The 23352-nt window shown below is 44.0% G+C and overlaps 4 protein-coding genes across 4 annotated transcripts; 2 read left to right on the top strand and 2 right to left on the bottom strand.

Annotated features, from left to right (window-relative positions):
- Window positions 1–7: 7 nt before the first annotated feature.
- Window positions 8–2821, bottom strand: LOC136529739 (syntaxin-43-like). The gene is made up of 6 exons (XM_066522805.1): window positions 2769–2821; window positions 2145–2421; window positions 1952–2041; window positions 1784–1861; window positions 227–530; window positions 8–142 (listed from the first exon to the last, which is right to left on the bottom strand). Exons 1-5 carry the CDS (start codon window positions 2801–2803, stop codon window positions 393–395), a joined length of 618 nt encoding a protein of 205 aa, XP_066378902.1. The 5' UTR covers window positions 2804–2821; the 3' UTR covers window positions 8–142; window positions 227–392.
- Window positions 2822–7735: 4914 nt separating this feature from the next.
- Window positions 7736–17235, top strand: LOC136529300 (protein ENHANCED DISEASE RESISTANCE 2-like). Its single transcript, XM_066522375.1, has 22 exons — window positions 7736–8262; window positions 9052–9126; window positions 9268–9321; window positions 10066–10131; window positions 10507–10607; window positions 10737–10807; window positions 10918–11034; window positions 11153–11193; window positions 11301–11401; window positions 11476–11571; window positions 13239–13303; window positions 13382–13453; window positions 13547–13702; window positions 13849–14063; window positions 14173–14212; window positions 14325–14458; window positions 14550–14651; window positions 14901–14945; window positions 16115–16255; window positions 16330–16425; window positions 16622–16723; window positions 16824–17235. Exons 1-22 carry the CDS (start codon window positions 8002–8004, stop codon window positions 16926–16928), a joined length of 2256 nt encoding a protein of 751 aa, XP_066378472.1. The 5' UTR covers window positions 7736–8001; the 3' UTR covers window positions 16929–17235.
- Window positions 17236–17603: 368 nt separating this feature from the next.
- Window positions 17604–20680, top strand: LOC136529299 (multiple organellar RNA editing factor 2, chloroplastic-like). Its single transcript, XM_066522374.1, has 4 exons — window positions 17604–18266; window positions 18402–18499; window positions 18604–18669; window positions 20219–20680. The coding sequence occupies exons 1-4, from the start codon at window positions 17896–17898 to the stop codon at window positions 20359–20361; spliced, it is 678 nt and encodes a 225-aa protein (XP_066378471.1). The 5' UTR covers window positions 17604–17895; the 3' UTR covers window positions 20362–20680.
- A 947-nt stretch (window positions 20681–21627) lies between these two features.
- On the bottom strand, window positions 21628–22989 carry LOC136528961 (formiminotransferase cyclodeaminase-like protein). Its single transcript, XM_066521972.1, has 2 exons — window positions 22434–22989; window positions 21628–22222 (listed from the first exon to the last, which is right to left on the bottom strand). The coding sequence occupies exons 1-2, from the start codon at window positions 22948–22950 to the stop codon at window positions 21684–21686; spliced, it is 1056 nt and encodes a 351-aa protein (XP_066378069.1). The 5' UTR covers window positions 22951–22989; the 3' UTR covers window positions 21628–21683.
- Window positions 22990–23352: the final 363 nt, after the last annotated feature.

Below are 23352 nucleotides of genomic sequence, written 5' to 3'. Positions count from 1 at the left end.
AAATGGAAACTAAACACGCCAAGTGCTGCGGCTAAGGAACATTTGGAAAGAGCCAAACCGGAGAACCTTCGAGGGGACAACGCAGACGCCGGCTCAAGTGCTGCGGCTGATCAAGGAAGAGCTGGGCCTCTTCAGTAGAGCACTGGGAAAAATACAGTTACCGCCATGAGTCCTTTCTTTTATGCTACCTGCCTTTTGAGTTTGAGTGGTTTAGCTATGTAATAACCTTTAAGCTGTAAACTGGATTCTTGCTCCTCTCATACATGATATAGCAGTGCTCCTGCTGATTATTCCAAAAAAAAATGTGCAAGTTCGTTGACTGATTCAATAACCTTCAAGCCACAAGCAGACAGCAATAATAAACAGACTTCAGGAATCAGGAACATGTGCTGTCAAAAAAAGAGAATACATATAGTGATTGACACAACCATCAAATAAAAAGAAAAACTCGCCTGCTCAATTTCTCTCTCCCTTTCTCTAGTGAATGCTTGGCTTTTCTTAAGTTTTGACATCTGAACCCTAGTGAAACCCTGCTATAACAAAATACAGTTATGAATTACATCAACAACTTATATAAACTTTAAAGAACTAGCTGCACTTCTCATCATCTGTTGGTCTGGATCTCAACAAGTATATATTCTTATAACACAACAAATTCAAACCCAACCAAATGTATCATGCATGGATAAACAAAAATTCCAAAAAAGAAAGAAATGGAAAACTGATGCAATAAAAGATAGATTGTGCCAAAGAATTTACTAAAGCAACTTTGAATCAGTTTTGGTTACATTAACCAACCATCTAACACCGTTAGTCACTTAGTCCTTCATTGCAGGACTATATTCTGGATGGTGAATGCAGGGTTGTGCTGTTATGTTTAATTGGACAAATGTAGTTTGCTACAAGGAAGTGACAGAATCTTCTTGGATTTTACTCACATATATCATATACAGTATATATTACTAGTCAAGTGCCCATCTCTTGCAATGGACCTCAAATAACGATACCACAGCCTATAATGAAATGGAGTGGACCATGCCCTGTTCAATCAGTTCAAAGTTCCTAGGTAGAAGGACAGGGGATATTCTAGGATATGCATGGGTAAGGACCAGGTACTACCCTGGTGCTTGCCATATCTAATCTTATTCCCCGTTCATGATCTATTTTATGCTATCCAAAGCATGTGCATTTACAGTCAAAAAGAAAAAAAAAGGTGTGTGTGTGTGTTGTAGGCTGGGAAGTGTTCTCCATACACAGATGTGGACATCAACCGTGCTAATATAAGGTTTGAGGGAGGCATAATACATAATTATCCATCTCCACCAACAAATTTAAAATCAGCATCCAGCCACAGCCACAGCATGGAGGGAGAGAACTGAGTTACCCATATTGACAACCCGATTTCAACAGACTCACTTATGAACTGTATAACTAACCCAAATAAACACAAACACAGGCAGAACTTTGTTGTTATTATTTCGTCTTTTACCTGTCATTTTTCGATTTCTGTTTATGCACATAGAGGGAAGCATGTCCTGCATCCCCCCCCCCCCCCCCCCCCCCCCCCCCCACCCACCCACCCAAAACAACAACGCAGCTAGCACTCCTCTTGTTAATATCTAATAGGTAGCTAACATCTCATATCTAATAAAGAATGACTCATAGTGCACCAAATTTGATATAAGTTAGTATAGGCACTCCTCGTGCTAATATGAAATATGCAGAGATAAAAAGAATCGCCACAATCGGGTATACAGCATGTAAAGACCAAAATAAAACATACCACATCCTCAAACTCATCGTCTTCAAATGTAGACTTCGTCCCATTTATATTCATTTCCAAATCAACACCGTCCTGATCCTACAGGGGTATTCATCAACAAAGCATACGAGTCAAGCTTGGACAAGCATTCTATCAGCACCTAATTATCTGATGACAACAGAAGGGGACCTCTTTTTGTTGGCGAAGCTGCTTTAAATATGACGACTGTTTTTTTCGGAACTCCATTGACAGGTTTTGCAGGTCCGTAGCAAGAGAACGCTGCACATAACAGCCATGTCCATCAAACGGGAAAAAAAAAGAGAGAACAAACTGTCACTCTTTAACTTGTAACTGCCAATGATAAATAAGGTTCTATCATCACCTGGACATTCTTTTGGACATTTGAATCCTCTGATGAATCTTTCATGGACAGCTTCTGCAGCCTCTTCTCGGACCTCTTCAGCAAGTCTGTTATCTCATATGTGAGAACCTCGATTGCTCGCTGATCGTCCCTGCCATCGCCAAAGGATGGCATCAAGGCTTTGGTATGTGCCTTAGCCAACTCCACCATTTTCGTCCTTGCCCGCTGCATGTTTGCAGATATCTCTTCGGAAACATCCACCCAGGCTGGGGGTAGACCGACTGTCACAGCACCTCTACTGGAACACAGAAACCAAATGTCAGTGCTGCATAATTCATCTTATCAGCAGTGAGGCGTCCAACCAGTGACACATCAATGAAAGTAGTTAACCTTCGGAACCCACCATTACTGCTTACTGCCTAAGCCACTGATCACTGATCAACATGTTATAATAAGTCTTTCATCGCTCGATCTACAGTGGAAATTCCCATTCCCTAGCAAGGGAAATCGCCTGTATGCTACACAGGTCGCTGCCTCGTAGTAATGAGCTAATCCGCAAAGGCTTGATTAGACCAGACAAACTAATGGGCGAGTCTAGTGATCTGCAATTCCAACCGTGGCCATGCCGTCGCGGTACTTGCTTACTTGCGGTAGAGCGGCGTCCGGTTGCGCGTGGCCATGCCGCGGGCGCGAGTGGCCGAGCGCGTGAGATCTCGACGGCGGCGAAGGCATTGAGGTGGGCCTCGGATTGAGCGACGCCGTGGGGGGACGACACGGTGGGAGACGAGTCGAGGGTCATTCCCTTTCCCTCCACCACCAAGGAAGCAAGGACGATACGAACCGGGCCGGGCCTTTGGGCTATGTTGAATGGGCCTAGATGGGCTGTCAAGGAGTAAGTGTGTGAGATGGGTTAGCTGTCTAATGGGCTATCAAGGTGCAATGCTTCTTTGTTGTTGTTTTTTTTAATTTCATTCATGAAGACCGAAGCTTCTTCCTAGTAATCCTAGATAGAGAAAGCGAAAGCTTCTGTTGCATCCCACAAGAATTCTGCAGAATCTTGGTTCTACTTTTGAGCTTGTTTCTGTTCATAATATTGGCAAATTGTCGACTTTCCCGGTCTCTCATCCTCTGTTGAATTGCCATTTTTGTATGAACGAGGAAGGGAGTGATGCAACCTATATATATTTTTTTGCAGTGTACAGTGAGTCAGCATATTGCACAACCAGAAGAAAGCAGATGGATTTGAGTTGCTTTCAAGCTTTCATCAATCCCTCTCTGTATGTGTGAACATTGCACAACCAGAAGAAAGCACATCGGTCTGGATTGAAGCTTGCACCGATCCCTGAAAAGTGAAAACCAATACATTTAGAACACAACAACAGCATTTGTCACCCGTCTGACACGATCATCTTATATATGCATCTCACTCATCTGAAGACAACCTAATGCAGTTCACTCACTCAGCCGAAGATCATCTTATACAGTTCATTCATCCGGCAATCAATCCTAAACATGACAGGAAAAATTATCACACCAAGTTCGTTCCTACTTAACAGCAACAGAAAATCGGAGCAAGAAAGACGGCGGCTCGCGCTGTTGCAAGTAGCGAATGGATGTCAGTACAGGGTGATTCCGAAGGACTGGCTGACGAGGATGGCAAGCCCCATGGACCGAATTTTTTATTTTTTAGTTTTTTTTTGAAAAATATTAACAAATAGACTTCTGGTGGTTTGATTTTCGTTTATGGACCCTTACCTCGGCGCCATGACTTTTAGCGCCGAGGAAACACGTATCGGCGCCATGGCCAATGGCGCCGAGGTCTTGGCGAGGTGTCGGACGTGGCGATGACCTGGTGCCGACGTGGACAAGGGCTCGGCGCCATAGATCTTGGTTGTTCCGGTTAATTTGTTGTGAGAGAAAAATACTATTCCGGCTAAAAAAACGAGCTGAAAAGTACGGATTATAAGACGAGCGAACAGAGCGACTAACAATTGATGCGTGTGGTGTATATGCACGCAGCACGGATGCATCAGCTCAAGATTTCTATCTACTACGATCTCCTGTGACTTATTCCTGCAAAATTCAAACAGTCACGAAGAGGGCACTAATTAAACTACTCATCCACCGATAATTAATATACTACGGTGTTTAAATATGGCTAGGTCATGTGTTACCAACCATTGCTTAATTAAGTTGATGACGACTAGAGCCTCAGTCTCTTGCCTACACGCTTCTCTTGTCCAAGCCCATGCACGACCGCTTCGTTGCACGCCTAGTTCCTCCTTCCGTGCCTACCTCCAACCAACACGTACTACTCTCTGTCGACCAAACCACGAACGAATCCATCCATCCACTAGTAATTAAATCGCTGATTGATGACAATGGGTAGTATCTAGACCATTCTCGATGCTAGATTTCATTGTGTTGTTTCTAAAAATCACTCGCAGATAACGAAATGCAACAAATGCCACGATGTATAGTTTTATCTCATGGTTTCTTATACCTGCACATTTAAATATTGCGTGGTGTCATGAAATGAAATGCTCCTGATAGAGTTTCACTTTGTTTGCAATGCGTGGGGATAAAACAAACCGATTAAAGCGAAGTTTCGTTTTGGTAACCGTATGTGCTGGATTTCATCGAGACGAAACTCATGTCCTCTTTCTCTTCGTAGTTCATGTGTCACCACACCATTTTTGATGATACGCCGCTTTGTTAAATGGGAATGAAAATCCTTTCGGAACTGTTCTTATACAGTGAAGGAAACATATTGACTCCGTTCGGCTTACCCATAAACCGACTTGTTCGGCTTGTTTTTCAGCCGGAACCATGTTTTTTTCTCACAATAATTCAGCCAGAACAATATTTTTCAACCAGTTTCAGCCAAGTTTCAGCAAGCCGAACGGGGCCATTAATGCCCTATTTGACCACGTACTTAGCCTGCTCTAATTATTTTATTATTAGTGGTATAATTAATTAATCTCTCGCTCCGTTCCATTTCCAGAGATCAGAGCCTCCGTCCGTGCCGCGCGAGGCCGCTCCCCACGGGTTCCATCGCGGCCGTCCACGTGTCTGCGCGGAGTGGCGCGGACGGCGCGCATGCGAAGGCCGCGCTGGCGGCCACTTGGCCGTAGTAGCTTTCAAACGGCTTCCGTGCTGCGGGGATGGGGGACGCCCGCGCCTTCCCGCCACTCCCTGTCTCCCTCCCCGAATTCTTGCGGCGCGGCCCCTTTACAACACGGCAATTCACCACCGTGCCCCTTTTAAGCCCTTTATAGATAGAAGATTTGCACACTAATGCCTTTGCTTTGCTTTTGCTGATGGATTTGATTATTACGTAAGACAATGGATTAGGCCCTCGAGATGGAACCATCTGCCTGCCTAGTCTGTCCGCACATATGGGTTAAAGCAAAAAGATGAAAAAGGAAAGCGCTTAAACGACTTGCCAATTGCCATTTGGCTCCGAGTTGTAGGCCCTGGGAAAAGTGACGGTAGTATGTAGTGCAGTACATTATTGTTTCTTTTGGTTACACTAAGGTTGGCGAGGGGCGATTTTTGTCTCTCGTTAATTTCAGTACCCCTTATTACTCAATGGAATCAATGAGGTAGATCATATAGGTCCTTCTTAGTTCTTTAGGGGGTGTTTGGTTTCTTAGACCGGATTTTAGTCCCTGTCCCATCGAATGTTTGGACACATGCATGGAGTATTAAATATAGACAAAAAAATAACTAATTACACAGATTGCGATTAATTTGCGAGACGAATTTTTTAAGCCTAATTAGTCCACGATTTGACAATGTGGTGCTACAGTAAATATGTGCTAATGACGGGTTAATTAGGCTTAATAGATTCGTCTCGTAAATTAGTCTCCATCTGTGTAATTAGTTTTTTGATTAACTCATGTTTAGTCCTCCTAATTAGCATCCGAACATCCGATGTGACACGGACTAAACTTTAGTCCCTGGATCCAAGCACCCTCTTAGAGCAGCTCCAATGTATGCATCAGTTTTGCATGACGAAATCTAGTGCATGTCGGAATGCTTTGAGACCAGTACAATGTAGGGTTCAATTTATGACCCTGTTCGGCTTGCTGAAACTTGGCTAAAAACACTGTTCTGACTGAAATGTTGTGAGAGAAAAATATTGTTCCGGCTGAAAAAAGAAACCGAATAAGCCAGATTTAAGGTAAGCCGAACGGGGCCTACGAGAAGAAAGCCAGTTAAAAATTTATACTCTCTCTCTATGCGTCACTTACTCAACGTGAAGCTCTAAAGTGTCAGCTGGCTACACATTAGTTTTTACTCACTTCAGTTCGACTGCTATGCATAATAGATTTGAGCTCTGACACACGGAGTTTGATTTCTACAATTTGCAAAGTTCGATTTTTCTATGGGCGTGGTTAGATGACTGCATCCTGCTCAACCTGGCAGGGGCGATGCACAGACAAATGATTAGGTGCATGGTTTAGTCCCCTAGCCGTGCCCGCATGATGCAAAACCTATCCTCTAGGCTCGTTGCGTGCGAAAAAATCCCTCGTTCCTCCTGTTGCCTAGCTCGCGTGATGCCGAGTGAAACGCATAAATTGGAAAGTAGCCTATCGCGACAGCAAAGTCTAGCAACCAAACCAGTTGTGTTCAATGCTGCCATGATGCATGCATAGGAACCAAACACCGTACACTTGCATGGAACTGCTCTTCAGTTTCTCTGCACGCCGGAACTGCTCTTCGGTTTTGGCTTCTCTAACTTTTTAATGAAATACCGACAAACACTAACTCCTAAAATGACTACGTGAGAAAAGTTGTTTTTTACACTAGAAGAATAAAGGCACCTAAATAAATATGACTTCTCTGACTTATTAGGTGAAGTTGTTTGCAAAAAAACCTCTATCAAATAGGGGTTCTAGTGTTTTTCTATTATATTACAAAACAAGCTTAGCGTTCTTTCGTCACCATCGTTAAGAAATCTTGAGGTTTTACACCTATGTAGTATGTCTTATTATGCATTTATGCTATATAAATATTATTGTCTAGTTCCAATCAAACTCCTAGACTCCTCTGTAAGGCGGTCGTACAAACAACATTTTTTCAAACCAAAGTCAACATAAATCAGACATCCAAATGTGGAGAATTGGACATCGATACGCATGCGCTCCTTAGGCTATCTCCAATAGGAGACCTATTGCGGAATCCACTCAAAATAGATTTTCAACATAATATCTATAGCCTTCAAAAGAGTACTAAGACTCTTTTTAGGTGCCAGGAGAGGCATAGCCCAAATATTAGTATCCTCTCTTCTGGAAACCCATTTGTAGAAATGGTTGTCATTTGGATCTGGCTGTTGAAAAAGACCAAAAATAGGTATTGAACCATTTACACAAATATGTCTTATATTTTAGGTCGCGGTTGTTAAGACAGTCTTATACATGGACGAATTGGTCACATTTGACCAAGTGCAAATACACCCCCACAACTCTGTAAAAGTCTCCGTTCGTGATGACTGATGAGTACCGCACAGGAGTAAAACTAAAATCGACTCAAATACAAGGTCTAAACACGAAAAGAGGAAGAGAACAATCGAATTAATTATTAATGTCTCAGAGACTTCATAAATCACAATAATTATTACTCATCCAGGTCTCCGCTCCTCTCGGTCGTCCTCTCCGCGCTCCCCACGCCTCCGCCTCTCACCGGACTCCGGCGGTCCGGCCGCCGCTCGCAATCCGCGGACCGCACGTGCCTAGGGTTTCCGCTCCCATCATCTGCGCACTCGACCCCGGGGACGGCTCCTTGACGAGAGGCCTGTGGGAGGAATTGCAGCTGGGACGCCCGCCCGGACGACTTGCGTCTGGGCAGCAGTTGGGACGGAGTGGCGCGGAAGATGCTCAGCTCGTCGGCGTCCAGGATGGACGCCGCGAGGATCGGCGGGGAGCTCCCTCGGACGCACGCGACGTGGACGGCGCGGAGCGGGGAGCTGCCCAAGGGCGGCTCCGCGGGCCCTCCCCCCGCCGCGGTGCGGCACGAGGGGTGGATGGTGCGCCACGGCCGGAGGAAGATCGGGAGGTCCTTCTTCCACACGCGGTACTTCGTCCTCGACAACAGGGTGCTCGCCTACTACAAGAAGCAGCCCAGGGACAACATGGTATGTGCTGCATCGTTCGTCGTGTGCTGAATTACTTATGCTGTCGGGATCGTCAGAGTTCTGGTCCATCTGAATTACTTATGCTTCTGTTGCAAAATTTGGATGCAGTTCTAGTTACTTCGGTAGTTCGGTTAGCTTTGATGTTCAGAATTTCAGATTGACGTGGGAGTTTGTTTGGACGAGCCTTTGTTAATTCGTACTTTCGTAAACTCAGGATTTCCCTCTCGAGGTTTTTGAATCTTGAGGAGGGTTTGACCAGATTGAGATGCATGGAACCGGGTCTCGATTCTCGTCCAGTGGGCATAATTGTTTTTGGGTGTAGGAATCATTCCAGCTTGCCAATTGTGAACTGTGAAGTTGAGGGGCCCATCGATGTCGGAACTAGGAACTGTTGACCATTTCGATATTTAGATGCTTTATTAATCATTAGAGTCTGGCAAGTGCTAAATAATGGCACACTTGTTAATCATGTCAGCAAATTGTTTCGTCTGCTTAGACTTCTTTAGTCTTCCAATCATTCAATGTAATGATTACCTGTAAAGCTATTGCTTCCATCAACAAAAACAAAAAACATATCTCTGGGATTAAAGAATATGCTTTTTGTTAATCAGTTTAGAAGTTCGCTTTTAACTCGTGTGTTAGCTGTATTCATGTTGATTTTTTTTACCTTATTGGGGGTACTTTCAAGGAATCAAATCCATTCCAGTTATGGTTAAAATTGAGTACACCCAGTGACACAGCATGATGTAGTTGTTTTCAACTTTGTACTGAAAATTTGTGGGTTTGCAGATTCCACTCAAGTCAATTATTATTGATGGAAACTGCAGAGTGGAGGATAGAGGGCTTAAAACACATCATGGTCAAGTAAGTTATATATCCCCTTTGCAAAATATCTCTCGAAAAACATAGTTTGTTTGTTTAGGAGGGCAGTTTACCGATTTACACGAAACTATGAGGTAGTTTTCTTATTCGCCTTCTCATTATTACTGCTGTTAACTTTTGCAGATGATTTATTTGATATGCATTTACAACAAGAAAGAAAAGGAGAATCAAATCACGGTTTGTTATAATGCTGAACTCTTCAACACTTTTAGAACTATCTGAATATATGTTACATTGAATACCTTTTAAATTTGGATTTGTTGATGTTCTTTTACCTGCACTTGTTGAAAACTGTTCTTCGCTCATTATTTTGTAAGAACGCGTGTATAGTGCAGTGGTAGCTTTGCCTCTGTGCAAGCTACACGTTGGGAGCTCGGCTCCCCTCTCCCACTAAGAAACGGCCACTTGCTGGCTATTTCCAGCGAAATACGTGGTCCGCTGATGGTTGCAGCGTGATATGCGGCCACAGGTGTGTCCTCACTGTTAGTGGCATGTCCTGGATAGCTGGGGTTCGTGTCCTTTTCTCAACCATGTGGGAGAGATTCTTCTTCTTAATGCAATGCCTCGGCGGAGGCTTTCCTCTAGGGGTCGAGTTTTTTGTTAATTATTTTGTACTATTACAAATAAGCTGCAAAGGTGAATGCCACGGTGTATACTCCGAATTTGCCCTTAACCACAAAACTGTCTAGGAACCACATTTGCTTCACTTTTGAAAGTTGAGGGTACTACTAGATATAAAGTTTTAGTCGCCTCTATACTTCAGGATGGAAACAAATGCTTTTGCCTTTTGTAGCTTGCAACTTTTTCATCCTTCTGCAGTTTGCCAACTTGTCTTATTAGCCACTTATTTTTTGTGGCCATGTATATTTTTCTATCATTGATATGAGTAATATGCCAATGCTTCCACTGTTCTTCAACCAGATGGGTGGATACAATATTCAAGATACCCTAGCCTGGAAGAGGAAGATAGAGCTTCTGATTGATCAGGTGCAGTAAGTCTGGCTTGCAAAAAAACTTATGTATCTGTATATGACATTTCTTAACATGATTATATGTTACGATAAAATCTTTTTCAGTATTTTCATGTTTATGGTCATGGCGTATAAGTGAATATAACTATTTGACCTACAAGCTTTTAAAACAAAGTTAGAAGGTTCTGCTATTTGCTAGTTAAGTTAATGAAAAAGTCTTAAACAGCCAATTTTCAGGAATTTCCAATGCACTAAGTATATATAATCAGGAATCTGGTTGGTCAGTTACTGTACTTTAGATGAACAAAATGTCAAATTGTGTCAAACAACCAAATATTGTGCAAATTGCCACATTCCATTATGATAAATATTGGTGATCTTTGTTGTGCAGCAACAGGATACTACGACAGCTAAACACCGTAAAGCTTTTGCTTCGTTGGACTTTGACATAGATCTTGGAGGACCATTTTCGTTCTCTGATCATGACAGCAGGCAAGTGAAGCTGAATCTGCTTCCCGCCGCCCCCCGCCCCCCCCCCCCCCCCCCCACACACACACACACCAAAAAAAAGTTGCATATTGGTCCTTTCTTTATGTTAATTGGAGATTTATTCTACTGCAGACCTGGAGATGAAGATGAAGACGAAGAAGAGCCCCAGCCCACCTTGCTTCGTAGAACAACTATAGGGAACGGTATGCAGTTCTATATGATTTCTTGTTCTATTCATCTAGACTTTATTTATTTAATATAATACTTATCTATGGCGATGCTGTGGAACCTAAGTTGGCTTTTCTTTTGTTAGGCCCTCCTGATTCTGTACTTGACTGGACCAAAGAGGCTGATATTGGGCTGTCAAATCAGAATGACATGAGTCAGGCTTACTCCAGAAAGAACTGGAGGCTTCTTAGATGCCAGAATGGCAAGTTTACAGTTCCTTTACATCAATTATTGACACTTCCTTTGAGGGCATGCACTTTGAGTTCGAGTCAAATGGTGTTACCCTGGGACTAAGTATCCCTTTTTTTAATCATTGGCAGGATTGCGCATCTTTGAAGAACTTGTGGAGGTTGAATACCTTGTATGTGCCTGCTCTTCACTCTATACTACTAGGCAGTGGATGAAACTCCTGCTATTTCTGACAGATTGACAATACCTGTTCCTTGATATTCATGTGCACTTGTGCAGGCAAGAAGCTGTAGTCGAGCAACGAGGGCTGTCGGAGTGGTGGAAGCCTCATGCGAGGCCATTTTTGGGCTTGTAATGAGTATGGATGTAACACGATATGAGTAAGTGTTTCACTTCATTTCCTTGTCATCCTTGGATGGATGCTGACCTATGTATCCTTTATTCTCTTCTGTAGATGGGATTGTAGCTTCCAATATGGGAGTTTAGTTGAAGAGGTTGATGGTCATACTGCAATACTGTACCATCGTCTACAACTGAATTGGTGTTCAATGTAACTACATTTTCCCTGTATCACTTAACAGTTATAACTTGTTGCTTCTTTCTAACAACTTGTATGATGATTACATTTCACATTCTCTCGAAATAATAATGAAAGAATGATGCTTGCAGCTTAAAAGCTAGGACTATATAAGCACTGGTTTTGATATATTCAGATTTGAGTTCAGAATTTGGAACCAGACATATATTCTATACCATTTAGATTAGCATTGCCTGTACCCAAGAGCAGCAAATCCAACAACAACAACAACAACATAGCCTGTCAGTCCCAAGCAAGTTGGGGTAGTCTAGAGTTGAAACCCACCAAGAGCCCCTACTCACGGTTCAGGCACTTCAATAGCTGTTTTCCAAGTACTCCTATTCAAACATAGATCTCTAAGTATATCTCAAGCTTTCAAATATCTTTTTATTGCCTCTCCCATGTCAATTTCGGTCTTCCTCTACCTCTCCTCACATTATTAGCGTGGCTTAGGACTCCACAATGCACTGGTGCCTCTGAAGGTCTCATTTGGACATGGCCAAACTGCGTTAACCGATGTTGAACAAGCTTTTCTTCAATTGGTGCTACCCCTAGGCGATCACATATATCATCGTTCCGTACTCGGTTCATTCTTGTGTGACCACAAATCCATCGCAACATACGCATTTCTGCAACACTTAGTTGTTGAACATGTCAAATCTTTGTAGGCCAACATTCGGCTCCACACAACATAGCCGGTCTAATCGCCGTTCTATAAAACTTGCCTTTTAGCTTTTATCGTACCCTCTTGTCACACAGAATGCCAGAAGCTTGTCGCCACTTGATCCACCCTGCTTTGATTCTATGGCTGACGTCCGCATCAATATCTCTATCCCTTTGTAGCATCGATCCCAGATAACAAAAGGTATCCTTCTTAGGCACTACTTGACCTTCCAAACTCACATCTCCCTCCTCCTGTGTAGCTCCGCCAAAGTCACATCTTATGTATTTGGTTTTAATTCTGCTTAATCTAAAATTTTTAGACTCAAGGGTCTGCCGCCACAACTCTAGTTTCCTATCTACTCCTGCCTGGCTTTCGTCCACTAACACTACATCATCAGCGAACAATATACACCAAGGGATATCCCCTTGTATGTTTCTGGTAACCTTATCCATTACCAAGGCAAAGAGATACGGGCTCAAGGTTGACCCTTGATGAAGTCCTATTTTAATTGGGAAGTAATCTGTGTTACCATCATTTGTTCGAACACTAGTCACAGCATTGTTGTACATGTCCTTGATGAGGGTCGCGTACTTTGTCCAAAATTGTTAAATTTCCTGGGCGACTGAATGTGCCAGTATGCAACAATTCATTCAGCAGTATATTTACAATATCTGGTATATCTTGTGAACACGCACAATGTCTGTGTATATCCTGGCCTAGGACTCTTGCATTACTCCCGAAAGTATTAGTTTACATGTACCATGCAAAACCAACTTTCTAGAGTAGCTCTGGCCTCTGGAATGATGGCACTTGGAAGGGATTACTTTGGTACTTCTAGTCGGGGATGTAAACCTGCTACTGCTACATGGCAGCACCGTGAAGTTTGGTTCTTAAAATTATATGGACTGATTATACTGCAGCCTGCACTATCTCAGATTTTTGGATCTTCATGCTTCCATCTTATGTAAACATGCAGGTTGGTCTGGCCCCGAGATCTTTGTTATGTACGATATTGGCGGCGCAACGATGATGGAAGCTATGGTAATTTTTAAGTGATTTCTTTTCTGGTTACTCATCCATTGAGAATGCCCTTTTTGATCTTTGTGCGTAAACTTGCAGTTGTGCTGTTTCGATCTACCGAACATCAGAACTGTGGCCCTCAACCAGGATTTGTGAGAGCTTCTATCGAAAGTAATTTGCCTTCTGCTTTTTCAGGAATCTGTCCTTTAAAAAAAAATAGTTTGCCACCTTTCTTCCTTTTTCCTTAACTTCATACTAGTTCAGGTGGAGGTTTCAAGATTTCCCCTCTCAAAAGCCTCAACGGGAGACCGCGCACTCAAGTTCAACACCTTATGCAAATTGATGTTAGGGGATGGGGCGTGAACTACTTACCATCATTCCAGTACCACTCTTTGTTGCAGATGCTGAACTGTGTTGCTGGTACAAAGAACGCACAACTATTTAACCTGTAATTACATGATGTCTTGATTATCTATCAATAATAAAGTGCAAACAAAGCTTTGTCTCAATGTCCCTTTGCCTGATGGTTTGTGGTCATGAGGATTTGACATTATATTTATTTCCAGGATTGCGTGAATATTTTTCGCAAACAGATGAAATTCGTACAGTTCCAAGGATTCCGGTGATGCATACCATGGTTAATGCGGTCCCAATGAAGGAGGACCAGAACCTTCAAGAACCTGAGTCGAAGACCAAACAAACTGATAGCAAACATTTGGATATGATAGATGAAGAGTCGGAAGATGACGATGACTATCAAGTTCCTGAAGCTGATTTGGAGGTGAATACCTGTTTTACAGTCACGCCCTAAAAACATTGACCCTACTTCTGTACTTTGCCAAAAGTTTTGTTGTTCATCACTTCACAGTTTCATTGCAATTCATGTACAGGAAGAACCTACCAAATCCGACAGTGATGCTAAGAGCTCAGGTTAGTTTTTTTTTTTCAAATTTCCATTCTTGTAGTTTGATTGATGACTTTATAGGTTGCCCAGTCATGTCTTAACCTGATCCCTTTGCCATTCTATTTGGTGGTCCTTCAGACCCAATAGATTTGTCTTGGTTTTCGGGCATTATTCGTCAGGATACAAATGAGAAAAGTCGTAACTGTTGGGCAGTACCTGATAGCAAGATCTTTAAAGTTCGTAGCAAGACCTTTCCACATGACAAATCAAAGGTCCAGGCGTTCAAGTGACACAATTGGTTTATTTTTTTTTTGTAGCCTAGCAGGCAATCAAGTGTTTAGTATTTTGTCATTTGACTTGCAGGTACCAGCAGGGAAGTATCTTATGGAGCTCGTAGCGATTGACTGGTTTAAAGACACCAAGCGTATGGATCACGTTGCTAGGCGGAAAGGATCTGCGGCTCAGGTCAGAAAACCTGTCATGGACTCATGGTTGCTTAATGGCACATTCCTATCTCAGTCCACTTTTTCTGTAACCGGAATGCAAACTTGGAATAGTAGAATACCATTGTCTCGGAGGACTATTAGTTCAACCAAAACTTTCCTTTCAAATAAAATACCATTGTTGCATATGGATTTAGATTAGTGTTCCTGCTCCTAACTAATACAGTGCTTCTGCTACATGATGATTTCAACTGAACCTTTACTAATGTAGGTTGCTGCTGATAAGGGAATGTTCACTTTCCTGGTAAACATACAAGTAAGCTCCTGTTCTAACAATCCCTCCATGTGTCCTGCTTGGATCTTTTCTCACAGAAACGTGACCGCACAGAGCAACAACAACAACAAAGCCTTTAAGTCCCAAACAAGTTGGGGTAGGTTAGAGTTGAAACCCAACAGAAACAATCAAGGTTCAGGCACGTGAATAGCTGTCTTCCAAGCATTCCTATCTAAGGCTAAGTCTTTGGGTATATTCCATCTTTTCAAGTCTCCTTTTATTGCCTCTACCCAAGTCAACTTCGGTCTTCCTCTGCCTCTCTTCACGTTACTATCCTGACTTAGGATTCCACTACGCACCGGTGCATCTGGAGGTCTCCGTTGCACATGTTCAAACCATCTCAACCGGTGTTGGACAAGCTTTTCTTCAATTGGCGCTACCCCTAATCTCTCACGTATATCATCGTTTCGAACTCGATCCCTTCTTGTATGCCCGCAAATCCAACGCAACATACGCATTTCCGCGACACTTAGCTGTTGAATATGTCGTCTTTTCGTAGGCCAACATTCTGCACCATACAACATAGCAGGTCTAATCGCCGTCCTATAAAACTTGCCTTTTAGCTTCTGTGGTACCCTTTTGTCACATAGGACACCAGACGCTTGCCGCCACTTCATCCACCCTGCTTTGATTCTATGGCTAACATCTTCATCAATATCTCCGTCCCTCTGTAGCATTGATCCTAAATATCGAAAGGTATCCATCCTAGGCACTACTTGACCTTCCAAACTAACATCTTCCTCCTCCCGAGTAGTAGTGCCGAAGTCACATCTCATATACTCAGTTTTAGTTCTACTAAGTCTAAAACCTTTGGACTCCAAAGTCTCCCGCCATAACTTGGTGCCGCACAGAGCACAAAAGAAAATAAAAATAAATTGGTGCCTTGCACAACAATCTGCATGTTTTTTAAATGCCTAATTGGTATTGATTCATAAATCATACAGAGTAGTTCATAAACATTACAAACAAGAGCAGGTGCGAATACATTGAAAATTTATGACAGACATTCTTTGCGTGATTGTTATTTATCACTTTCTCAACTAATTTTGAGAATTAAATGATAAACTTATGGATTTCTTCCAAGTTTGTTCCTATTGCTGATTTTTCTCCTATACTTAGGTTATGCTCTTTAAGTCACTGTTCTCCTGCAGATTCCTGGACCAAGTCATTACAGCTTGGTCCTTTATTTTGTCTCAAATTCCTTGGAGAAAGGATCACTGTTGCAGCGTTTTGCTGATGGTGATGATGATTTTCGAAACAGCAGACTGAAGCTTATCCCATCTGTTCCAAAGGTCTGTTCCAGTGTGAAGTCATTCGAAGTGTTTTTTGTAAGCCGTTCTCACTTTAGCACGCTCAAATTCTTCAGGGGTCTTGGATAGTGCGGCAAAGTGTTGGAAGCACACCTTGCTTACTGGGGAAAGCCGTGGACTGCAGCTATTTGCGTGGTCCTGACTACTTAGAAGTAAGTCCCTTCATCAGTAACATAGCTCCAATTTGAATTCTTTTAGTTGATGAACAGCGAAATACATTCTATTGGTCATGTGTGAGCACGGTTCAGTTGAATTCAGATTGAACAAGTAGAACGTCGCATTCTTTTTGCTCATGCATGGGCTACAAACCTACGATGAATACATTCTTACATCGTGACAATTCTACAGGTGGATGTAGATATTGGTTCATCAGCGGTAGCCAATGGGGTCCTGGGCTTGGTGTTTGGTGTTGTTACCACCTTGGTAGTCGACATGGCGTTTCTTATACAGGTAAATAAAACCCCGTAGACAATCTTTGTTTCTTTCCGGCTCTAGTTCAGTGACTTCTCTGCCAAATGCTTGTTTTCTGACTGTTGCGTTGCACCTGCAGGCAAACACATACGACGAGCTCCCAGAGCAGCTCCTAGGCGCTGCGCGGCTATCACACATAGAACCTTCCGCAGCAGTGTATCCTGACCTTGAAAACATTTCCTGAGCGGGACAAATCAATCTATGCAGATTCCTTCATTCTTTCCCCCGAAGGCCCAAACGCTCTCACTTTGTTCAGTCACTGCAGCATTTTGCAGTTCGATACAGTGAGGTTCAGACAGACTGCAGCAGTCCACAACCACAAGTGCCTTGTACCTCACCTTCATACAGTTTTGACTTTTTTGCGTCTTTTTTTATTAATACTTTACTGGTGTAGCTTGGGCTTCTTACAGATATTGTAATGCAATAGATACATCAAAGTGAGATATACAGATTCAGCATGGTTCGGAAACCAATTCGTGTACATTCGCAGCCCTGCAACGAGGATACATCAGTGCTATAGTATATATTGGTTGAAAAATATACACCGGCCTGGTAGATGACCTTTTGTGCATTGTGCACTTAATATGTGTCGAGTTTTTTTTTGGTTGAAATCCTGGTCTCCAATAAGAAAATCTCTATTCGTCAGAAAAAGAAAGGAACAATCGAGGCACACATTTGGCGGTACAGATGAAGTTGAGTAAATTTAAAAAACCTAGACCTATTTTTGACACATGTTGCAACAAAAAGACATATTTTTAGATAATGAACAAAAAGAGACATGAGGTCATAAGAACTTATAGTTTGTATTGTAGGTTTGCATAATGGGCATAAGAAGTTTTTTTTTTTTTTTTTTTTTTTTTTTGCAACATGTATCAAAATAGTAGTAAGTTCTGAAATTTAACTCGATGAAATTCGTGCACATCCCGAGCCGCTGAAACTCGCCATTTGTGCTTTCACCAATTGGGCTTCCTTCATTGCTCCTCAGATCCGATCCATGAATGCCACTTTAGGCCCATGACAGCCCAAACCTCAGTGGGCTTAAACCTCTCGCCGTCACGCAGCTTTAAATCCGGATCCCCACACACACTCCGCTTCCGCATCCATTCCCCATTGCCCCTTCCACTATCCCCGCCAGCTAGGGTTTTACCACCATGGCCGCCGCCGCCGCCGCAGCCGCCGCGCGGAGGCTCCTCTCCCGCCGCGCCTCCTCGTCCTCCCTCTCCGCGCTCCTCCGCCGCGGCGCTGCCGCAGAGCAGTCTCTGCTGCTGCGCCCGGCCGTCGTCGCGGCGGCCTCTCGCTTCGGCTTCACGCGCGGGATGGCGCGGCGGCCGGGCGGGGACGGCTACGGCCCTACGCGGCCCGGCGCGGGCGGGGATCGCGCGCCCTCGGAGATGGCGCCGCTGTTCCCTGGGTGCGACTACGAGCACTGGCTCATCGTGATGGACAAGCCCGGCGGGGAGGGCGCCACCAAGCAGCAGATGATCGACTGCTACATCCAGACCCTCGCCAAGGTCCTCGGAAGGTACGTACGGCTCGTTCTCCTCCGACCCGCCGAGGCACCAATCGTCCCCTTCCAAGATTGCCGTAGTTCCCCTTTCGAAGTTGAGTGGGGTTGTTTTCGAAAATGAAATCTGACGTTTTTTTTTCTGTGATACAGCGAGGAGGAGGCGAAGAAAAAGATCTACAACGTCTCGTGCGAGCGCTACTTCGGGTTTGGGTGCGAGATCGATGAAGAGACATCTAATAAGCTCGAGGGTTCGTTCAATCTATTCTCTAGATGCCATTATTACTTTGCTGTCCTTTTTGCTAAATTCGACCTGATACATATCTGATGACGTTTTGTTTATGTTGAGCTACAGGGCTCCCTGGTGTTCTCTTTGTGCTCCCGGATTCGTATGTTGATCCTGAGTACAAGGACTATGGAGGTAGCTTTCTCTTGCCCCAGTTATCACTGTATGATTGTTCATATCTTACTTAGAATGTCATATCGTTATGCTGCTACTAGATTTTGTCTAGCATATTGGATCGGTTGTTGTAAATAGCATATTTCATCATGGAAGCGTGATGAAGCCAGCACATTAGTTTCCTTCTTCCAATGGCTATGGATTGATATCTACACTTTCTTTTAGCCTTACCCGAATGAGACGGGAAATTAGGCTTATTATTGAATTGGTTAGAGACATGCTTCCATTTCAATGCTGTCTCGTCAGGCCAAATCTTATGCTATTGATATTCTAGTCCATCTTGGCAAAGCTGTGTGAAGCCTTTTGGGCAATGCCCAGCTTTGAATGCTAATGGACTGATAACAAGTGTCTCTCTAACGATTCTGCGCTTCAATGAAATGGGGCTCAGATCAGTAGGGATGAGACATTGCAAGCTCATTTCATGCCCAATCTAGAGGCTTTTATATGTTCTGTCTTCAGTAGTCGAACCAGTGTCCAGTCTCAACCACGCTGGTTCTAGTCCATCTTGGCAAAGCTTGGAGCCTAGTCCGCAATGTCTTGCTTTGAATGCTAATGGACTGATAATGAGTGTCTCTCTAACGGTTCCGTGTTTTGATGAAATGACGCTCAGATCAGTAGGGATGAGACATTACTAGCACATTTTCGAGCCTAACCTAGAGAGGCTTTTATGAGTTTTATCTTCGGTAGCTGAACCAGTGTCCAGTTCAACCACACTGGTTTTCTAGTCCATCTTGGCAAAGCATGGAGCCTAGTTGGCAATGTCTTGCTTTGAATGCTAATGGACTAATAACAATGGTCTCTCTAACGGTTCTGCACCTCAATAAAAAGGGGCACAGATCAGTAGGGATGAGACATTTGTTTTGCATTTTACTTGCATGTTTAGGCTTCTTTGTATGTTTGTCTTTGGTAGTGTCTGTTTACCATTCTTAACCACACTAGTGTTCTAGTCCATCTTGGCTGAACATGGAACTTACCCAGCAATGTCTTTAGACTAGCAAGTGTCTCTCTAACTGTTCTTCACCTTAATGAAATGGGTCACAGATCAGTAGCTATGAAACAACTGCTACTATGAACAGTTGTGGTTTGCCATGGTGAAAATGAATTGAAATGAAACCCAACCTTACTTGGTTTTGAGAGAGAATTGTTGCCAAACCTCTAGCTGTCTACTCTCTGATCCATGGTATCCTCATGTCACATGTTTTTGTGCCATCATTTTGTTTAGTCCATCTTGGCAAAACAAGATAATCAATTGGCAATGTCTTGTTTTGAATGCTAATAATGGACAACTCCCATCTTGGTTCTGCTCTTTACGAAACGAAACTAGAGTTGTGGATCAGCGGAGATAAAACATTGGATACTCCAATTGTCCTAGCATATTGGACGAACATTGGCTGTTTGGAATCACTATAGTATTAGTGATGATAGGATTTTTTTTATATTCTGTTTTCTGGTTATTTTTGCATTGCTGTTGGAAAAATATGCTAATGCCCCTAACCTTTTTGTTCCACAGCTGAACTCTTTGTCAACGGTGAGATTGTTCACAGGCCTCCTGAGAGGCAGAGAAGGGTCGAGCCGGTGCCACAGAGGTCAGCAGATAGGCCTAGGTACAATGACAGGACCCGCTACGCACGCAGGAGGGAGAACCAGCGATGAGATGTGGGATAAAAAGAGCACAATAACAGGTCCAGGTGGTTTCAGCTCTGAAATTGAAGGATAGTATCACATCTACTAAATGGACAATCTCCCAGTTGCATGTTCACCTTATGCGGTCTAGAGTATCGTTTCTATGTGCTCAACTTGGATGTATTTGTACTCTGTAATTACAGTTACTCAGAGATTGAAAGGACCTGGCTTGGAATGCATGCATTGTTACTAGCACATTATTGCAGCCTTTTGCACTTGTAAATTTGTTTCATGATCGAAACTTCTACTAGATTGACTATGAGTTTATGGAGAATCTATAATTTCATTAGTTTCTTGCACCTTAATTGCGCTTGCATCTCTTGAGAAAATCAGTATTGCAGTGTGGCATACTTGACAGGCCTTTTTTTTGAGAGGTTGAGCTGACTGCATTTGCAGCTTATGAACCACTCTTTGGTACAATTGGAAAAACCCTCTTGAAACATATATGTAGGCCTGACTACCGGCTACAGGCTACTTGGCGAATTCGACAAGGCTTTATTGTACCGTAGATCGGTAGTAAGCGGTTGGACTTGTTTTGGTTCTCTGGCATGCAGTTTTGTGCTCTATCTCAATTACTGACTGCAGAAAAAGATTTGAGCTTGTTTGCTGAAACTTACATATCCCATGAAATTGTTCGTTTTAAATTATTATATTTTGTACTATAACAAATATGCTGCAAAGTCAAATGCTATGATATGTAGTCAAGTTTTGATTCAGTTTTACTATAGTCGCCTTTATTGTTCAGGACGAAAACAAGACCAAGAGCACCTTGCACGTTTTCACCCCTTTGCAGTCTCAGTCTGCCAGCTTGTCTTGTTTCTTTGTGGCAACGTATATTTTCCTATCATTGCCATGAGCCTATGAATACTATGCCAATGCTTCCACTGTTCTTGAACCAGATACTTCCATGTTCGCAGCTCAACTTTTTGCCATTGTTCAGAGGCGTCCAGAGATACAGCCCTGTTCGCTCTGTTTATAAGCTGTATTTTTTCAGCCAACGAACAGTATTTTTCTCTCACAACAAATCAGCCAACAGTACTTTCAGTCATGACTTATCAGCCAAGCGAACGGGGCAGACAACTGCTGACTTGCTAGATAGATTATTATGAACTCACGAAGATAGATTATTATGAACTCACGAAGATAGATTATTATGAACTCATGAAGATCCACAACTTCATTAGTTTTGTGTTATTCCATAATTCTGCTTTCTGCTCCTGAAAATCAGTACTGTGATGCACCATGACCCTGTGATAACTTTCTGAACTGCACACCAAATGTCAAATAACCTGTCACTGCTGAGAACCCTCAGCTTGAGCCGCCTGCTGCAAGTACAGCTCAACGACCTTCTCCTGCGAGAAGTCGGTGAAGTACCCTTCGCCGACGCCGACTCCCATCTCGGCGGCTAGCCGGCGCACCCTCTCCTGCACCTGTTCCGCGCCCACCGCGGCCGGGTCGAGCAGGTTGCAGGCGACCTCGGCGGCGCCGTCGCCGTGCGCGAGCCCCATGGCCTGCACGGACGCGAGCCCGCCGCCGCGCTCGCTGATGGCGCGCGCGATGCGCCTCGCGGCGCTGACGTCGGCCGTGCGCACGGGCACGTTGTAGTTGTCCACCCACGCCGTGGCACCCACCACCACCACGCCCTTGGACCTGGACGGCGTCCCGGGCCCCGCGTCGGGGGCCACCGGCAGCGGCGATGACGGCCACGCGTCCGGCGCGCCGCGCCATTGCTCGCCGCCCGGGGAGGTCGGCGTGAAGTAGCCTAACTGCCTCCTGATGGACGCCAGCGTCCTGCCGTCTTTGTGAGCTGCGCCGTAGAGATACGTAGGCACTGCTACATAGAAATGCACAATGGTTAAGCACATGTTTCAGTGAAAATTGCAGATTTTGGCCCTAAAAGGTGGTTTATCTGCAAGACTTATGCAATTGTATATAGCAAAGATGGTGCCTTTTTTTTTTGGCTCAGTTGATTGATTCTTAGATGCAGTCGTCTATTTATCAATTGCAGCAAAATCGCATTTGGGGGGTGAGGAGCAACGGACCTTGAAGCTTGTCTCCAATGTCCGCCGCCACAGCCCTGGTGAGCGCGGCAACGTCCTCGAGGCGGGCGCCGGCCAGAGGGTGGAACGCGACGTGGTCGACGACGCCGAGGCGCGGGTGCGCGCCGGCGTGGGCGCCCAAGTCAACGGCCTCGAGCGCGGCCGCGACCACGCGGAACGCCGCGCGGTGCAGCGGCGGCGGCGAGGCGGCGACGTCGCCCGCGAGAGGGGACACGAGCGTGTACCCGACCCGGTTGTAATCGTCGTCGGCGAAGGCGTTCACGAGCACGGCCGCCGGGCGGAGCCCCGCCGCCGCGCGCTCGATGGCGCGCAGCGCCCCCGCGTTGCGGGCCTCGGAGATGTAGAGCTTGCAGCACGCCAGCGCCGGCCTCACCATGCTCGCGCCGTCGTCCCTCTTCGCCTGCGTCGTCGTCGTGACGACAGCAGCAGCATTTTTCTGGGCTTGGGGGAATTTGAGACGATAGCAACAGTTTGTTTGGTGAAGAGATGGTGGCTGCATTTGGTGGTGCAGAACCGCTCGTCTGGTACATGCGAGCTGCGGCCACAGATTTGTACCAAAAAGTAACTTTTTTATAATCTCACCTTTTGAGTAATCATTTTTTTAATTTAATTGAATTTACAGAAAAAATTGTACCAAATGAATTGGCATCTTCAGAGATCAGCACAAACCCATGCCAACCCCCCACAAATTATACTTCCTCCGTTCCAAATTACAAATCGTTCTAACTTTCTTGGAGAATCACAACATCTCAAATTCGACCAAAATTATTAAGATTCATGACATCGTATACTATAAAAATTATAATTAATAAAGAATATAATCTTACTTATTAGGTATCATTAATGTTATTATTTTGTTATATAAATTTGATCAAACTTGCAGTGCTTTGACTTTCAAAAA

Source organism: Miscanthus floridulus, chromosome 19 (genome assembly GCF_019320115.1).
Source record: "Miscanthus floridulus cultivar M001 chromosome 19, ASM1932011v1, whole genome shotgun sequence".
NCBI lineage: Eukaryota > Viridiplantae > Streptophyta > Magnoliopsida > Poales > Poaceae > Miscanthus > Miscanthus floridulus.
This window is presented reverse-complemented; position numbering and strand designations above follow the sequence as displayed.

Excerpts from the sequence above, each read along its gene's own strand:
- LOC136529299 (XM_066522374.1), top strand. The coding sequence starts at position 17,896 with ATGGCCGCCGCCGCCGCCGCAGCCGCCGCGCGGAGGCTCCTCTCCCGC. Across the intron at positions 18,267-18,401 it reads CTCGCCAAGGTCCTCGGAAG|CGAGGAGGAGGCGAAGAAAA; the intron begins GTACGTACGGCT and ends TCTGTGATACAG. Across the intron at positions 18,500-18,603 it reads GACATCTAATAAGCTCGAGG|GGCTCCCTGGTGTTCTCTTT; the intron begins GTTCGTTCAATC and ends GTTGAGCTACAG.
- LOC136529739 (XM_066522805.1), bottom strand. The coding sequence starts at position 2,803 with ATGGCCACGCGCAACCGGACGCCGCTCTACCGCAA. Across the intron at positions 1,862-1,951 it reads AGCTTCGCCAACAAAAAGAG|GATCAGGACGGTGTTGATTT; the intron begins GTCCCCTTCTGT and ends ATACCCCTGTAG. Across the intron at positions 531-1,783 it reads ACGATGAGTTTGAGGATGTG|GGTTTCACTAGGGTTCAGAT; the intron begins GTATGTTTTATT and ends TTGTTATAGCAG.
- LOC136528961 (XM_066521972.1), bottom strand. The coding sequence starts at position 22,950 with ATGCAGCCACCATCTCTTCACCAAACAAACTGTTGCTATCGTCTCAAA. Across the intron at positions 22,223-22,433 it reads CATTGGAGACAAGCTTCAAG|TGCCTACGTATCTCTACGGC; the intron begins GTCCGTTGCTCC and ends TCTATGTAGCAG.
- LOC136529300 (XM_066522375.1), top strand. The coding sequence starts at position 8,002 with ATGCTCAGCTCGTCGGCGTCCAGGATGGACGCCGCGAGGATCGGCGGG. Across the intron at positions 8,263-9,051 it reads AGCAGCCCAGGGACAACATG|ATTCCACTCAAGTCAATTAT; the intron begins GTATGTGCTGCA and ends GTGGGTTTGCAG. Across the intron at positions 9,127-9,267 it reads TTAAAACACATCATGGTCAA|ATGATTTATTTGATATGCAT; the intron begins GTAAGTTATATA and ends TAACTTTTGCAG.